The sequence below is a fragment of the Talpa europaea genome (genome assembly GCF_964194135.1).
Source record: "Talpa europaea genome assembly, chromosome: 3".
NCBI classification, from domain to species: Eukaryota; Metazoa; Chordata; class Mammalia; order Eulipotyphla; family Talpidae; genus Talpa; species Talpa europaea.
In genome coordinates this window covers 49,682,719-49,702,394 of record NC_140069.1, presented here as the reverse complement: position 1 = coordinate 49,702,394, position 19,676 = coordinate 49,682,719, and the positions used below count along the sequence as shown (strand labels likewise).

At 36.0% G+C, this 19,676-nt stretch overlaps 1 protein-coding gene across 3 annotated transcripts in view; it reads right to left on the bottom strand.

Annotated features, from left to right (window-relative positions):
• The window catches only part of SLCO5A1 (solute carrier organic anion transporter family member 5A1), a gene marked incomplete at both ends in the record, with an annotated part of 134,313 nt that overhangs the window by 46,657 nt on the left and 67,980 nt on the right, over positions 1–19,676 (bottom strand). For 2 of the 3 annotated variants that reach the window (XM_084229372.1, XM_084229374.1), the window contains one exon: positions 10,905–11,069. The exons of the other annotated variant lie outside the window; for it this stretch is intronic. In XM_084229372.1, the coding sequence (XP_084085498.1) occupies positions 10,905–11,069 (165 nt within the window). The remainder of the gene's footprint in view (positions 1–10,904; positions 11,070–19,676) is intronic. 3 annotated transcript variants of the gene reach the window in all.

Here is a 19,676-nt window from a genome sequence, read left to right as displayed (position 1 = left end):
GACACAGTATTTTGTATATTCATAAGAGTCAGTCTATGGACAAAAAGAACCACATGGAAATCTAAAACTATATTTCATATTTCATACTTATCAACAATACAGTTGGTTTGAAATTATTACACACACATTTGGATAAAATAATTATATTAAAATCAGGAAAAACAAGTTTTAGCATTAGAGCAAAGTGATACAATATAATTAATATCAATTGAAGCTAAGATATTACCTATAATCTTATATTTGAAGCAGAAATATCCGTATAACCTCATAATCTTTCTCTTTTTATTAAGGCCTAGCTGTTAACACTGTTGGTGGAAATGTAAATTGTTTCTGTCATTTTGGAAAGCAATTGGGAGTTACTTCAAAAAAAAAACTAAAATAGAAATACCTTGTGACTCAACAATCCCACTTCTGGAAATCTAGCCAAAAAAACAAAAGAAAGAAAACTTCACCTAAAATAATATATATTCTGCAATGTTTAATGCAACATTGTTTACAATAGCTGGAGTATGGAAGCAACGTAAGTGCCCATCAGCAGAAGCTTGGCTCAAGAAGATGTGGTATAACCACACAATGGAATACATTTCAGTCATAAAGAGAGATGAACTATTGCCACTTACAGCAAAATGGAAGAAGTTTAAGAGAATGATGTATAGGCAAGCAAGTTAGAATGAATGACAAAGACAAATATTGGGCATTTACACAGCAGACAATTGACCAAAGTAAAATATTTATTAAAATCCAATAGACATTAATAAATGTCTAAGGTTAAGAGGGATGGGGAAAGAGAAAGTGTCAAAGAGAATATAAAGTTTGGAGGTGGGATTCGGAAGACCTAAAAACATTGCCACATGAAAACAACAAGCACCCCTAGGGTCCTGACAATGATTTCCAATATCATTTTCCTCTAAAAGAAATTAGACTTCCTCGGAGAAATATGACTAATCCCAGGTTTGGGCAGGAAGCATAAGATGAGGGAGTCACCAGAAACCATAAGACTACTAAGATACTGCCAAAGGATATAGGTGTTAATTTGAAGATGCTCCAATGGCCAAAGATTAGAGGACTGGAGAATCAAAAAAGAATAATGACTGCAAGAGATTAATGCACATCAAACATAAAAAAATCATGAATTCAACATAATTTTTTAAAGATTTATTTATTTATGCATACAAGAACTGGGGTACAGGCCAGAGGTGCAGAGGGGTTGGGTGAAAGGATTCACCAGAGACAGAGTGGGGGAACAGAACAGGCAGATCAACTGAAATACACTGCTGAGGGGAGCAGGAGAGGTCTGCTGCGCCATGTGGGTATCTCCCTGCCCGGGGATTGAACTCATGAAGGCTGTGAATAGCTTCATAGGTTGTGTCTTAACTCCTTGCACCACCAGGGAGGCCCTCAACCTAATATTTTTGAATTAACTGGTCACTAGATAAACTTGCTAGACATACATGTTCAAATACTCTGAAAACTGGTAAAGGCAAAGAATCATAAAGGAAATAATGGAAATTTGGGAAACTGGCCCCACAAGAGGCTTGATTTGGAGAACAGACATCTAGTCAAGGCACGAAACACATTGATTAATATTGTTGCTCCGTAACCATGGATCTGAGGACTTTGGGGGTGGTTTCTACCAGATTGTCAGCATTATTTATTGATAAAAGTAAGCATGATGATTTGCATCTGGTCTTGCAAAGATCCCTGGAGAGCTCTGCTATTGAGGCTGGTTATGAGCAGGAATCTATGTGACCAGCAAAACACTGAAAAATATTAAAAGATTGTAGAATATAAAAAGTATTTTAAACAAACTAAAAACTCCAGCCAAGACTCTGGTTTGGATCTGGTTCCAAGTGTTCCATGTATTTGTAAGTGGAGCCTGATGTAAGAGAGAAAGCAGGTCCTGCCACACCTTTCAGAGAAACCTAGGACTGCAAAGTACATTTTTTATTTGTATGCTGTTGTCGAAGAGGATCTGCATGTTAGCTTGTCATTTTGGGTCTTAGGAGTTTTCTTAAGCCTTTGAACACTGTTTAACTGTCACCATTAGAGCCTTGGCTAAGAACCTGCCACATGGTAGGCACTCAAGCAAGTCTTAAGTTAATTGGTTAATGAATAAATAAAGAGAATCTGAGTATCCTGACTTATTGTCTACTCTAACCCCCTACAAAAGTTGCAATCAGCATTGAAGAAAAACAATTGTTAGTCAGTGTGATAAATACCTCTCTGCCCCAAAGACAAAGAGACTGTAATGGTCACACTTAGCTCCTAATACCCTCTATTCATCTCAAAATTGTTTAAAATTATAGAAACCAGATGATAAGTGGCCACTGCAGGAAGTTGGTTTGCAAGGACCTTCCTCTTCTGTCCCAGGGCACATGATGTTTGAGTGTGGTATTGGTGCAGGTCTTACAAATGCCATCGCCCGACTTGGAAATGGTCAGTAATGCCAAAGTACTATCTGCATTTAAAAGTTTAATTTCAATGCTAAAAAAAAAAAATCTATGTTCATTTTTATAAAATTACCACAAAGTAAATTTTAAAAATTATTCTTATAAAATTAAAGAACTGGAATAGAAAAGTTGTTAATGCCCTCAGAAGAATGAAACCAATCAAAACACATTCATGACTCTCTTACATCTAAAAATACAGTGATTTCCAAAGGCCGCAATTGGAATTCAGTGGCAGTGCCTTGAAGCTCTTCAACAAAACTCCAAGTCAATGGCTGAACATAGATGGTCAGTATTTGGTGCACTAGACAACAATAAATTTGCAGTATTTATTTTAAATTACACCCCAACCTAAACCTTTTACCACAGACATAATTATCTTGATTATTCTCCATTGGAAAGCAAATTAGGATTGTCCAAGTCTATTTCCCTTATAAAGACAAACCAATGTGTAGCTTTTTATAACTGTGCACCAAAGGGCAGGGTTTCAGGAAGCAAAGGCAATGCAGAAAACCCATGAGACTCTGAAAATGAGTGTTGTTCACCATGGCTCGGTGGCAAAGGCTACTATGGAACTGGTGAGACTAGAATCTTAATCAGAAGATAAAGCTAGAGGAAGGAAGGAAGAAAAGAAAGAAAAGAAAGAAGGAAGGAAGGAAGGAAGGAAGGAAGGAAGGAAGGAAGGAAGGAAGGAAGGAAGGAAGGAAGGAAGGAAGGAAGGAAGGAAGGAAGGAAGGAAATGATAACATTTACATGTTATCATATTCAATTAAAATCACATATGGATATTTGTACATTCCAAAGAGCACAACTCTAGCATCTTGACTCTCATTACTTTCATGTCTTCAAGCAAGTTATTTAAACCTCTTTAGAACTTTGTTTCCTCATCTAGAAAAATGGGCATAATCAATAAAATCTACTGCATAGACATCAGTTACATGGATCAAATGATGTCATCCATATAATAATGCCTAGATAGTGCTCTGTACTTAATAAATACTCAATAATGTCAGCAATTGTTTCATTACCATCTTCATTATTATTACAGCAGTCTCAGTCTCAGATCATCAAGTTGCATTTCTTCAAATATAAGTTGCTACCACCATCATAAATAACTTTTTCCTATGATATATAATTAAGTTATATTTTTCCATTTATATTGCTGTGCCTATTGAAATTAGGTAAGCTGCAGAACAAATCACAGTTTCACTTGATTCTTAGCACACCATGTACACATAGGGAAGCAGAGAAATATTATCCTCAATTTATAGACGAGCTTCAGGTGTAGCTCAAGTTTTGGAAGTGACTTGCCCAAAGTCATGCATCTAGTAACCCGAAGTGGCAAGAATCAAGGCCACTCCATTTAACTCCTCCTTAAGAATTATTATCATTTCAGGTTTTTCCAAAATATCAACTTCATAATATTTAGTTTCAATCAAAAAATATAACCCCAAGTGGATTAGCAGGAAGACCATGGACAGGAAGAGTATAATGTGAACACTGACCCACTGCTGTGTAGATACATAAACCAAAGGGATGACATGGGTCAATTAAAGGGTTTTGATGACATCCTCATGAGACACTGGTGTCACCACCTCCCCTTAGGTGTTCCTAACATAATGATATGAACCCAATGGTGCTGACAGTATTTATGTCAGAAAGTTCACAGCTCATCTCACCACCACCCCCACCTTTAGAGAACCTAATTCTGTCTTGGGAAGCAAATTGCCTTTTTTCCTCACTAGAAAAATCCTTACCCTTCCCTGCTCTTTGCCTTTCTTAAGCTATCCACCATATGGAATAAATGCCTTTCCTCCAAATGGTCAAATTTACTTGTCCTTAAAAAGCCTGGTTAAAAGTCATTTATCCATGAAACACAATAACACAATTCAACCACACTACTCCATCAACCAAAACCTGTAACATAAAACTTCTGTTAATCTATATAATAACATCTTTATCTACACTTACATCATAAGCTTTCTGTCTCCCCTTGGATCATAAAGGAACTTAATGGTCCTGGTTTGACTCTTTGTATTTCCCATCCACACCCAAAGCTCAGTGCTGTGCACAGAGCCAGTGTCCAACTATGATCTGGGTGAGCACATGAGCAAAGAAATGTTCCCCTCTGGAGTGTGTGTGGAGTTTCAACTCTATCATGTAACATAGCCCAAATAATTGTGATGGAGGGTCAAGGTATTCATCCAAATAATTTTTTTAAAGATTTATTTATTTATTTATACAAGTCTTGGGTACAGTCAGAAGTGCAGGAGGGTGAGAGAATTCACTAGAGCCAGAGTGGGGAGCAGAACAGGCAGACTGACACATTGCACTGCTGAGGGGAGCAGCGGGCACAGCAGGAGAGGTCTGCGAGCCATGTAGGACCCTTCTTGGCAGCCGGGGATCGAACCAGCACTGCAGAGGCTGCGGGTAGTTTCGCAGCCCAGCATTCAACCGCTGCACCACCGGGGAGGCCCCATGCAAATAATTTTTAAATGAAAAAAGACCTTTAGTGCAAAAACTTTGTCAAATAATAAATTAAAACTATTTTATTTTTTGTCTCTTGCTTGTTTGCTTTTATTTTGAAAATATCAGACTAAAAAAATTAGTTTAAAAAATGGGTGCAATAAATCCTCATGTTAAAAAATAAGTAAGTAAGTAAATAAATAAATAAATAAATAAATCCTCATGTTTCTCACTAAATTCCCCATCTGTTAACATCATATCATGTACTTCCATATTGCTAAATTATTTGAAAATAGGCAATGGATGTCACAACATTTCACCTATAAATACTTCAGTAAGCATATTTCAGGACTGAGCAATGTCTCTGGCATAGCATCAGCACCCTATAACACCTGAGAAAGTCAGCATTAATTCAATAACATCACCAATTCACAACCCATACAAATTTCTCCAATAGTCTTAATGGACGCCCACTCTGACTGTATTTTGCTTTCTTGCTTATATTTTTGTTTATATACACAATATGCAATAAAGATTCACATATTCACATTATTGCTCCTTGGTCTCTGTCTTGATCAAGCAGCAGTCGCCTTCACTCACATCATTTTTCATCTCATTGAATTATTTGAGATGTTCCGGTCAGTTGTCCTATATCTCAGGTCGAGAGGAAAACATACAGACAAGAATAGCCAGCTGGTGACGTCTGTGTGTCTCTCACATAATCACAATTGCATGCACATGAGGCCCTGCTATTTGGGTAAAATTAAGACCATCCTATATCTCTATTATAAAGGTATTTTTCAACTTTTATTGTTCAAATTGATATCATGATCCCCAACATTTAAACCGATGGTTTAATGACCTTGTCCAAATCAATTATTACTTCAGTGGTTCAACATTATTGTTTGCATTTTCCTGTAAAAGAGCTCATTCCTTTCCCTCCCCTCTCACCCACCTCTATCTATCTCATTGTGATGTACACATTTTCCTTTTTTTTAAAATCCAAATGTATTATATTCCATTATCATCATTATTCCTTTTGATGTTCAGTTTGTTTCTATTTCTTTTAGTGGGATCTCCTTTAAACTGTTGTCTATGTCCTTCTGGAATGTCCCTATTAGATTTGAGACATCTCCTTGTTGCTGGGCACAATAAGTTATTCTAGTATCACCTTCTATTCTCCCTACCACAGATGGGAACCTTTTAAAATTCTTATTTTCCCCCATGTCATTTATAGACATAGAAAGAGTTTACAGAACAAAAGTCCTTAAATTAAAGAAGTCTTTAAAAATCTCTGCTCAGAGAGTAAGGATTCGATTGAGAAAAATTAAAAAAAGCAAGGTGAGTTTTAAATAGATTATCACCCTTATTTGCTTTTATTGTAATATGTCAGACCATCCTCTACTCTTAATCAATCTTACTATCTCTTGACTATTATAATTGGTTGTTTATCTGGAAAGGAAGGGAAAAGCATGTGGGCTGAAAATAAAGAGTTTTGTCTGAATACAGGAAACTATAAATATTATATAAATTGTATTAGCAATGATTTTTTTAAATGCCGATAATTAAACTAGAATGGAACTGGCACTTTGTGATATTGCTTCTTTAATACTCCTGATATTGGAGCATATGATGAGCAAATTCCATCAGTTGGTTTTAGTCAATCCTCCAACATCCTCACCAAGCGAGCCACATTCAGAGACTATTGCTTTGACACACCATAGGGAGCTCTGCAGCTAAATATTGCATGTTTCCACAAGGAGCTATCTCTCTAGGCCCTACCTCTACCAGAAATAGAAATGACTTTGGCCAATATGCATTCACTGTGTACCAATTCCTACCTAGCTCAATACTGAACCCACTAACCCCAGGGGCCAAAATAGAGCATGGGGAGGGGAAAGGAATGATCCAGGCAGCTCTGCTCCCCAGTCTGGCTGGGACAGGGACACACAGGATGGTCTAGCAGTGTTTCCCAATATGTGTCCTGAGGATCATTATTCTGAAAACTATCCTCTAAAAAACTCAAATTTCATGGCCAAATAAATTTCAGAAAGAATGTAGTCTGAACTTTCTTCTAGAGGTTTCATGAATCACATTGGCATTTGAAGGGTTATGAAAAGCCCTGCTCTCCTTTCCAGGAACACCTTTTAGTGTTGAAACTTAGCTTGGGAAATGCTTGCAAATACTCCACATTTAACCACTATGTAGCTTCAGATACAGCTACAAGATAATTCTTGGTTCCTCTGTCAAAGAATTGTTGTTCAACAAAAGTTTAGTGTAATGGGCCTCCCCTGGTGGCGCAGCGGTTGAGCGCTGGGCTGCAAAGCTGCCCGCAGCCTCTGCAGTGTCAGTTCTATCCCCGGCTGCCAGGCGAGGGTCCCACATGGTGCGACAGACCTCTCCTGCCGCGCCCACTGCTCCCCTCTGCAGTGTACTTCGGTCCTTCTGCCTGTTCTGCTCCCCGCTCTGGTTCTGGTGAATTCTCTCATCCCCCTCTCCCCCCACCCCGCCCCGCTTCTGATTGTACCCAGTGCTTGTGTAAATAAATAAATAAATCTTTAAAAAATAAAAAAAAGTTTAGTGTAAGAATTAAACTAGAAATGGGGTGTTCAGATTTTCTGATAACCAAATGATAATATATAAATTTTACCTTAGGGCCTCCCTGATGGCACAATGCATTAAGACGCATCCTATGAAGCATCTGCAGCCACTGGAGCACAAGTTCAATCCCTGGCCAGGGAGATACACACAGGGCACAACAGACCTCTCCTGACTCACCTGATCCTGCCCTCAGCAGTGTGTTTCTGTAAATCTGCCTCTTTTGTTCCCCACGCTGTCTCTGGTGAATCCTCTCACCCCTCACACCGCTGGCCTATATCCCAGTTCTTGTATGCATAAATAAATATTTTTAAAATAATAAATAAATTTTACCTTAATATAGGAACACATATATTTTTGAAAACCAAATAGGGGAAACCTACATTTATGTCCAAAGTATAATGAATCACAGTAGTATACTCCTAATAAAAATATTTGCCATTATGGATCCACAACCCAATTATGTTTGCCTTTTTATGTACAAAGTGAAATAGAGAACAAAGTACCAAACATTAAATCAACTTTTCTTTCTACCACAATATAGTGGTGTTTGTTAATTTTCAAACAATTCAAACTATCTAGATTTGAAAATGGGAGCCAAAGTCATCAGTGAAGTCCTTGTAATTCTCATTTAACTGTTTAAATATACTTCATTAATAACGTAGACCTCAAGTAAATAGTCATTTGACCATCTTTGAAACCAGTAAAGAAATATACATAATGTTATTTGTATAATGTATAATGTATATCTGGCCACTCAATTTTCTTTTTTTTTTTTTATAAATTTTATTGTTATATTCCCCATACAATTGCAGCCCCCCCATTCTGACCCCAATCCCTCCCCTCCCGCCCCTGCCCCCCTAAAATTGTCTCTGGTTCATAGTTTTTTGTTGATTTTGATTTTCACTTTCTTATATTCATTTTCCTGGTCCCTTATTTAAGTTTTCTAGATTTGGCCACTCAATTTTCTACGAAAAATAGATTTGCATGCTATATACTCTGGGTTCATATATTAAAGTATCCTAAAAACAGTTTGACAAATATAAAGTATCTTCTAAAAAAAGAAGTCTTAGATTTCCTTTCTAACTTAAGCATCTTCAGTGATTTCATTAAAATCTGTTCATACTTGTAAAAGGAAAAATTTGATTTTATGACTATTAGATTAATGAGGAAATCAAAGCAGAAGTTGAAAAATACCTGGAGATGAATGAAAATGAAGGTACAACCTAGAGAACCTCTGTGATGCAGTACAAGCAGTTCTAAGAGGGCATTACATAGCAATACAGGCCCACACCAAGAAACAAAAATATGCTCAAATAAATTATCTAACCTTACATCTTAAGGAACTAGAAAAAGAGTCAAAAGTATAAAATGGAGAAGGAAAGTCTCTTCAACAAATAGTGTTGGGAGAACTGGATGGCCACATACAGAAAAATGACACTAGACCACTCTATACTATATTATACCATGCTATGCTATGCTATGCTATACTATACTATATGTATTATGCACTAAAATCAATGCAAAGTGGATTAAAGACTTGGAATATAAGACCAGGATCCATTAAATACATAGAAGAAATTATAGGCAAAACATTCTACAACATTAGTTTCAGGGATGACTTTGGGGCCCCAACTACAACAGCAAGGAAAATACAAATAAAGTTAAACAAATGGGACTACATCAAACTAAAAAGCTTCTGTGAAGTGAAAGAAATTATCAATAAAACAAAAAGATACATTACTGAATAGAAAAAAAAAAACATTCACAAATCATACATCCCACAAAGAACTAATGTCTTGATCTACAAAGAACTCATACAACTCAATAAAAAGAAAACAAAGAACCCAATCAAAGAAATGGGTAGAGTTGCTAAATAGACATTTCTCAAAAAAGACATACATACGGCCTACAGGAACACAAAAAAATAATCATCATCACTTCTCAGGGAAATGGAAATCAAAATCACATATAAAAAAAAAAAAAAACCCAGAAACAAATGTTGGTGGGAATGAGACCCTCTAGGATTGCAAACAGTACGGAGATTTCTCAAAATATTAAAAGTAGATCCAACATATGATCCAGTAATTCCACTCCTTGACATCTATCCCAAGAATACAAAATTACTAACTCAAAAGATTATATACTCTTTTTGTCCACTGAAGCACTAATTCTAATAACCAAGTTAAGGAAACAACATAGTGCCCAATGACAAATGACTGGATCGAGAAGCTATGGCACTTAGACAATTATGGCATACTATTCAGCTATAAAAAAAAAATGAACTCCTGGGCCTCCCCGGTGGCGCAGCGGTTGAGCACTGGGTTGTGAAGCTGCCTGCAGCCTCTGCAGCGCCAGTTCGATCCCCGGCTGCTCCCCGGCCCCTGGAGGAGGGTCCCACATGGCATGCAGACCTCTCCTGCCGCCCGCTGCTCCCCTCAGCAGTGTACTTCAGTCCTCCTGCCTGCTCTGCTCCCTGCTCTGGCTCTGGTGAATTCTCTCACCCTCCTGTGCTTCTGACTGTACCCAGTACTTGTATAAATAAAAATAAATCTTAAAAAAAAAAAAGTCTTTTAAAAAAAAAAAAAGAACTCCTGCCATTTGTGACAACATGGATGGAATTGGAGTGGATTATGCTCAGTGAAATAAGCCAGTGGGAGAAAGACAAATACTGGATAACTTTATTCATATGTGGGATATACAGAGGAACAAACAGAGGAACTGGGAGAACTATACCAAAGTCTAGACATGACTGCAGAATTGAGGCCACTTAGAGGAGGTGAATGGGGATGGGAACAAAGTTGGGGAGGGGGCCCAGTGATATATGACAAGGGTTATGGGTGCTCTGGAGTTAGTATCGTGTGGTGATTCACATCTTGGGAGGTGTGAACCTATTCCTTTGAATCATATACAGTAATGTAAACCAATGGCACCTCAAACAAAAATATCTTCCACATAAAAAAATACTCATTTTAAATAAAAAAAAATAAAAGAAATCCTGACTCCATTGAACTTATCTATATTTAACATTATCAATTTTTTTAAATGCAACTCTTTAAGACTCATATAAACCTGTGAAAAGATACATTCAGATTTAAATTTGAATGTCATTGCCTATTTTATTCGTTTTAACTGAAAATCATAAAACATATATGCACAACATTCTCCCTTTCCAAAATACAGTTGGTAAAAATATCACATGGTAATACAATATGCATCAAAAAGAAAGCATTCAAAGACTTCCTCCTCCTAAAATCTGGGGGTAGGTCGCTGTTATTGGACTTATTTAATACTTCGATGTTAGAATGAACTTTGTCTTCTTCACTCATTGCATTTCAGTTTAGTGGTCAGAAATGATCATGTTTTCAAGGATCTCTAATGTCAGTGCCTTACCAGTGTAGATGCTGGCATTGGAAGCTGGAATACCAAACTGTGACTCGATGAACTTGGGAATGAAGGTAATGAAAGCAGTTACAATGGCACTCTCAGCTGTGTATGACAAACTCACAAAAAGGAATGTCATGTTGCTTAAGATCCTGACAGCTGCTCTTGGTAGGTCTACAAAATGACAAAAATGACAAATGAATGTTATAAACAAGGGATGGGAAATAAAATAATATTGAATTGTTTTTGCAATGAACTGGAAATAGCCATTCAGCAACAATTGAGAATATTGAATTGAGAATAAAAATAGAAAAAACCTGATGACTAATCAGAAATTGTCATCTTTACTAAGATTTTCAACTTTTACAAATTTTCAACTAGGATAAGAAATTTAAATAAAGAATCCAAACACACATATAAATATCCTTATAAGTGCCCAGCCTGTGACTCCTGACTCCAAAATTATTTAAAATAAATTAATTGCACTTTTTATTGATTAAAGCAACATTCTTCTTCAACAAGATCTCAAATTCTACTAATAGCATGAAGTACCTACAACACAGTACTAAAATTACAGTTTCTACTTCACTGAACTAACATGTCCCTGAGAAAATGTACTTCTGAGATGCCATCTCTCTGGCCCCCCAGACACCCACAACAGAACTTGTAATGATGTCAGGCTCTGATCTTCCAGCCTCATTATAAAACAGGAAATATTATAGCTAAAAGAGCATAAGGGGCAGGCCACCAGATCAAACACTCCCAGGTAGTTTGGATTGGGGAACAAAGAGAAATGATCTCCAAAAGAGAAGGAAAACTTGATGTGGGGGTTCTCTACATGCACAGCTGCCTCTCAAATAAGAGAAAATTTTGTTCTGGAATCAGGCATTATTTTCACACTTGCCACATATATGCATCAAGATGTATGTGCAAATGTTTTCATTGTAATATTGGTTATAATTGCAAAAAATGGGAGGGATGAATTTAAGTAAATTATGGTATATAATGAAATACTCTGCAGTTGTTAAAATGAAGGAATTATGCTCAGTAGCAGCATAATTATGCTATGTAGCAGCATAAAAGGAACACCAAAGAGTACTTTTATTAATGAATAAATCAAGCTGCTGCAGAAATAAATACATACATGTGTTTGTATTTTTACGTGTTTATGTAAAAATCAAACAAAGCAAGCTATTTACATATGATCAAATGTGCAGTTCTCCATATACATAACATCCAGAAATTCTATGAATGTAAGATTGGGAAGGATTAATAAAAGGGGATTCCCACATATATACTTTTATATATTTGCATGTTTATAATGTGATTTCACTCAATTCATATAATCTTTACGAATCTTCACAGGAAGAATAAATTGCACTCTTCTTTGACACATACAGTAATCTCATCTACCAGAACAGTTATCTCTTTATGTTACAGCATAATAAAATTATTTCACAGCAGTTTAGCAGCAATTGTTATTTTAGCTGTAATTCACAGCCTATTCACCAGAATTTAAAAATTAGGAAATCAAGACTATATCCTGTTATAATTTTAAAATGTAAATTAATTTTAATGTTTTACATCTTAATTTAATAACCTTAAGTTTAAATGAACTTTTTAAAAGAAGAATTAAGATGCACACTATATTTTTAACATGGACTAACACACCAGAAAAATATACATCATCAAAATGCTTCATAAAATTACCCAATATTCTCTTGTAAACACTGTAAATCAAAATGTTATATCCAAAATTTTAAAGTTAGAACATTAAGATTTCCATTCAACATTTATGATCAAAGTAAGTTTAGCTGGCATATTAAAAATCAATGTGTTAAATTGAAAACATTGGGGGATTTCTTATTTAAAGCTTCAATTTCTATTTTCTGTTCATTGCTATAAAAATGATGAAATCTTGCCATTTGAGATAACATGGATTGAATGGGAGAGTATATGCTAAGTGAAATAAATCAGATGGAGAAAGACAAATACCTGATGCTTCACTCATATTGTGGAATGTTGAGAAACAAAAGAAATGAAGAGATAAAATATGGGGCCTCCCTGGTGGCACAAAGAGTTAATATGCAACCTATGAAGCTAACCACAGCCACTGCAGCACGAGTTCGATCCGAGGCCAGCCAGGGAGCAACCTACATGGCGAGGCAGACCTCTCCTGTCTCACCTGCTGCTCCCCTCAGCAGTGTATTTCAGTAAATCTGCCTGTTCTGTTTCCCACTCTGGTGAATCCTCTCACTGCCCACACCTCTGGCCTGTAACCCTGTTCTTGTGTGCATAAATAAATAAATACTTTTTTAAAAAGAGAGATAAAATATGAGTGCACAACTGAGGCTAAACTAGAAATATGACTATACTATTGGGGCTACTAGAAGGGGAGGCTGAGAACAAAGTAGAGAGGTACCCAATGGTCTATGGTAAAGGGACAAGGGTGCTTTGATGGTGGGTGTGGTGTGGTGACATACATTTGAGAAGGTGCGAACCTGTTTCCCTAAATCATAAACAGTGTTGTGCACCAATGTTACTTAAATAATAATTTAAAAAAAAACTTTAAATAAAACTGGGGAAAATATAAAATAAAAATTTTAATCTAAGAAGATGACACACATATTACATAGTGTAAAAGACACTAGTTATAAAAAACTGCTTTTTTTATGTACCTACTTTATATACCTATTTATGTATGATCAAATGTGCAGTTCTCCATATACATAACATCCAGAAATTCTGTAAATGTAAGATTGGAAAAGATTAATAAAAGGGGATTCCCACATATATACTTTTATATATTTGCATGTTAATAATGTGATTTCATTCAATTCATATATATATATATCTAAAAGACACTAGTTATAAAAAACTGCTTTTTTTATATACCTACTTATTACAGTAGAATAGCGTTCTAATTTCAAAAGCAACTAAAGATATATGCAATGGTTCTCTTTTCTTTCATTCAAAAATAAGCCTGCTTTTTAAGAAGAATTTAGCAAAAATTCATACTTTGAACAACTTTAAGATAGCATCATTCTTTTTCTTTCACCTTCTTCTTTTCCCTTTGCTGGAGATGAACTTTCAGCCTATGTGCCTTGCAGAAATGAGGGGCCAGGGATCTAGGGTTGTCTTTGGTAGGTGGGACTGGAGCATTGTTTATGAATGGGAATCAACAAATATGTTACTATATGGAGAATAATGGGAAATTGTGTTTTTAACCACCAGAGAAGGAAATTACAAGTATGAGAAAGGAATAATTAGATATGTTAGAACTGGAAATATTGATAATGCATTTATGATCCCAGTAGGTAGTTAGGAAGGAAGGGAGGGAGGAAGATACAATGATAGGCAAATAACTAAGATGTTATATGACACCCTGGTAGTAAAGATACAATGATAGGCAAATAACTAAGATGTATATGACACCCTGGTAGTAAAAGCCCATTTGCTATGGTTCTTGTTTTCTAAATGCCATTTTCCACTAAAAGGAACCAGAACCCCTTGGAAAAATGTCTGACTTCAAAGCTGAAGCAGATCATAAATGCATATCAAGACAAACCTAGAAAAAAGTTGCTGAGCAAAAAAGTAATAAAGTGCTCAAAGAAAGGTGGGACATATCAGGACACAAAAGACAGCCTGAATGATTCTCAGTAACCAAATCTAGGACAATTTAAGCTTAATGGATGTTAAATGTAGTAAGTAAAAGCATAATAAGAACAAGATATAGTTGATTCTCATCATCCACAGAGTCAATATTTGCAAATTCACCACTTGCTAAAATGTATTTGTAACCTCAAAATTATAATATTTTTATTGAGGTAAAATTAGTTTTCAACATTGTATGATTTAAGGGAATAGCTTCACATCTCCTCAGAGGTATGTCACCTCACGACACCAGCCACCGAAGCATTCTTATTCCTTGACATGGACCATCAGGCCCCATTTTGTCCCCATCTAACTTTAAAATTAATACTAGCAGCACATCATCACTTAAAGACATGCACAAAGTGGCACAAAAAAAAAGTGAGTTCCTGTGTGCACCTAGCTGGTAACAGGGCAAGTTAACATAGTGTGGCTTCCATTACAATGCACTGAACATGGCATCATGTCAGTGACATGCCCACAATAGTGCATAAATCAGGAGGCTATATCACCAAACCCAAATTGAGGCATATTCTAGAATGTTACTAGCTTGACTTTTTTAAAAGATCAAGGTCATATAAGACAAGAAAAGATGAGGAACTGATGCAAATTAAAGAAGGCAAAAGACATGACAACTAAATACAAAATATGATACCGGATTGGATCTTAAATATAAAGGCCATTGTTGGGATAACTGGCAAAATTTGAATGGGGTCTGTAGTCTGACTGGTAGTACTGAGTCAATGTTCATTTCCTGATTTTAATATCTGTCCTGGGGTCAAGTAGGGGAGTGTCCGTGTATGTGGAAGAAACACACTGAACTAGCATAGGCCATTAAGCATCAAGCCTGGGACATCTCAGCTGGGTCAAAAACATTAGTAATTGAGGAATAAGCTGTAGTATACGCAAACACACTGTGCGTAATTTCTGTGGCTTTTATGTCCAGTCAAAATTATTTCAAAAACATAAGGTGTAAATATTTAAATTAGCAAAGAGATTGCTAAGTCCATAAATTTTCAGCCAAACATCTAATTTTCATGCTGCAGAATATATTGTAGATAAATTCCTTAGTGTCATTTATAATTGTGCCATTATAAAACAAAAAATGGGGTAAAACGCATGATGAAGGAGAGATGTAATAATGATAGTGATTATCATTTATCATTTAATGCTAAGAAATCTTACAAATTCAATTATAAGGGCAAGCTGACAATAAAACCAGAAATGCCTATGAGATTTAGGAAATGTTTAATATCCTACAGTAGGGTAGGAACAAAATTCAATACAAAGCACTAAAATTCAAGAGACATAAAGCAGACTATATTTAGAAATCACTTTTTTATTTTTCAAATTATTCAAACACTTCCCCCTCCCCACACAGAACTCACTTTTTAAAGAATTATTACTATCACTGATATGGATATAATGATAATAATCCACATTATTTTCATTATTATTTTGCTCCCTCCCGCATGACCTCACTAGCAGTGTAGATAACTCTCCCCAGGCATAATGTGCACCTGGATCAGGTATTCAGTTGTAGTCCACTGACAACATTTTTGTGCATTAAGTAGTAAAAAAAAAATTGTCACAATCCCTCCCTTTTACCAAAATATCAGAAAATCTGAAATTCATTGTATGGATGGATTCTTGTGAAAGCCGATAAGGAACAGGGCTTATAAGAGACTGAATCAGAGTCAGGGAGAGCAGAGATTGTAATTTATTGTTCTCTAAAGCCCCATAGCTCACAGCATAATAGGAGACAAGCATTGATATGTTTTTAATTTTTTGACCTTAGGGAAACCATTCTCTAACACATGGAATGCTTTATACTCATTCATAAAACAAATCTACAACTTCAAGTATCTATTGAGCATAAGGTCTTTGTTTAGAAGAGCAAAGACCTGAAAGATGCAATCATCTTTTCAAGGGGGCAGAAGAAGGAACTCACTGGAGTTATAAATTACAAATAAAAGAGTAAAGGAATCATGTATAAGTAAAGGAATATTTACGAAGAACTACATTCACTTTGGTGAGAAATGTATTCCTTTCTGAAGACGATTTTATGAGGATATGCCACTCTGAAAGACCCCCTCTTCAGCAGCTGCAGGGTTTTTACCTGACTTCCCAAAATCAGCTGGCTGGGTCAGGCAAGGAGGCTGGCAAAGGTACTCCAGGAAGGCCACCCAAAAGCTATGAAAAATGAGAGGCCTGGGGCACTCCAGGGGAAAACAGACCATGAACAGATTCACTTGCTGTCCCTTATTATTTGCACCAGGGACATCAGAGGGTGCACTAGGCACTGAGTTTGAAGACCTGAGTGAGAACAGTTTATATGCGGTTGAATATGCAGAGGGATCTGAAGCAACACCCCACTGGAGGCCAGGCTTCCCCTCTCCCTGGGATCTTGACTTCATAAACCCAACATCTCAGGTGGCTTAAATTTGCTTCTGTCCTTTATGACCTAAAAGCACCTATATCATGCCTTTTTTGCTGTCTTGCCCTACTGAAACATTTTTTACATTTCACAAAATGATATTTGAATAAAATGTGTCAAAAAGGGTACTGAACAAGCAAAAGAAGAGGTCCAGCTAATGTAAACTTGACCTCAGTTACAAGGCCCCATAAGACAGGGCTGTGTCAGTCCTTCCAGTCTGAAGCCCTGTGATTGCCCACCCTGATCTCCCTATGAGGCCATGGTCTGTCTGATCGGTTCTACTTATTGTCATCTGCAGAGTCTGCTAGGCAAATGGCAAGCTCCTCTATCCAGTCTCAGGATTAGGACTCCACCCGTGGGAAGCTGTCATGCCCCAGATGCTCTTCCTGTGGTCCCAGGCACATTGCCCAAATCACTGCTCATTTTTCTTCTGTAGCTGCACATGTTTACCTATCTGCTGTTGGTTTTTGTTTTTTCAAGAAAGTGGTAAATGCTGTAAGGCAGGACCTTCATATAGCCTCATATCTTCAGTTCAAAAGACATGCTTGGAATGCATTTATTTACTGACATTCTTTATTACATTGCAGCAATGCTTTGGACTACAACTATATCCATTTACTTGTGAAAAAATTAAGTCCATTCCAAAGATGCCGAATTTCCTCCTGGGAAGTGAGTTAGGTCTTATGAAAGCATAAGTCATAAGATCAAGGGTGGTCCACATTGTGGTGGACTTACCAAAAACACAGAAAAATGTAAAGGACCAAATAGATGACCTTTTTAAAGTATTACTCATTGAAGTTAAAGAATGCTTAAGGAATTTGGACAGGATTATAAACTAAATATCCCATGAAAAGTTAAAATCTGACAGAAGAAGGACATATATATATTTCATTTATCCAGCATATCTGGAAAAGAGGCATTTTGTAGGATAATAGGGTGAGTGAATCTTTAATCAACAGAGCTTTAAATATTTTTGATGTATTAACTGGTAATACAAGGGATTCCATAGCATAATTTGACATTTTCTTCACAATTCAAAGTCATAATTATGAATAATAATTTTCACATGTTAATTTGTCTTAACATATTTTTAAAATTTCATTTGTTTTCTGATTTTTTTTCCCTAGGTGCCAGAAAATTCCTTTCCCCGTAAGGTGTTGTTTGTGTGTTTGTTTTTACCTGCTGACATTCTGCTTCCACATCAGTTTTTCTGTTGACTTTTTTTCTGAAAGTAGACCTAAGCTATCAATTTTGTTCTTTGGACCTCTTTTTTTAATTTAAACTGAAAATAGAATGAAGAGTGGTGGTTGTCTATTATTTTTTATAATAGCTGAATTATTATGACTGTCAAGTCACTGACTACTTAGAAAATTACATTCATATCCAAGCATGAGTTATAAAGATTAAATAATACATAAAATACTGACTCCTGTTAATAATTTTCAAAATTTTTCTGACAGATATTTTGGACATAATATCTCTTTTGAAAAAAAATTATCTGAAGTTTACTAGCCCATTTTGTTTAAATTCAAGTAGAAATTTTAAATAGCTTCTTAAAAATAAATTATTAAGGTAAAATTTGCGTAACATAAAATTAACTATGTTAAAGCAAATAGGGCCTCCCCTGGTGGCGCAGCAGTTGAGCGCTGGGCTGCGAGGCTGCCCGCATCCTCTGCAGCGCCGGTTCGTTCCCTGGCCGCCGACAAGAGTCCCACAAAAAAAAAAAAAAAAATTAACTATGTTAAAGCAAATAATAAAATGGCATTTAGGACATTCACTATGGTGTGCAGCCACTAGTATTAAAATAAACTTCCTTATTATTAAAAATTAGGCATTTATTTTTAGGAAAATGGTTGAAATTCATGTTTATTTTATTCTTTATATGTTTACATGCTTTCTGAATTTTCTACCATGAACATATGTTGCTTTTACAATCTGGAAAAATATCAAATTTTAAAAAGATTTTAAAAGCTGTCATCACTCAAGGGAAGTCTTCCCTGGCTCCAGCATCTGACTTAGAAATTCCTCCTTCTTCATCCTTCAGGCTTTCCTCCTTTTGTACATAACTCCATTTAAAGACTTAACCTTTTGCACCTGCACCCCTATGTTTATAGCAGCACTACTTACAGTAGCTAAGCTATGGAAACAACCCAAATGCCCAAAAATAGATGACTGGATCAAGAAGATGTGGTGCATATACACAGTGGAATATTACTCAGCAATCAAAAAAAGATAAACTCATGCAGTTTGCAGCAATATGGATGGAGCTGGAAGGGATCATGCTCAGCAAAATAAGCCAGAAAGAAAAAGAAAAATACCAGATGGTCTCACTCATAGCAGGAATTTAGAAAACCTAAATAAGGGACCAGGAAAAAGACTAATTATAATAAAGTAAAAATCAAAATCAACAAGCAACTATAAACCAGAGACACACTACTGTGGCAGGTGGATAGGAGGGATTAAGGTCAAAATAAAAGGGGTGGGAACTGTATGGGGACTATCACCAAAATGAAAATGCATATATTGTGCAAAAAATGAAAAATGATATAAAAACATATATAAAATAAAAATAAGGCATAAAAAGACTTAACCTTTTTATTTATTTTATTATGTCTGTCTTCTTTTCTGCTCCCTTTAAAGGCAAGGACTTGAACTTTTCATATATGTGTCCTGACTTTTCATCTTCTTGCAAT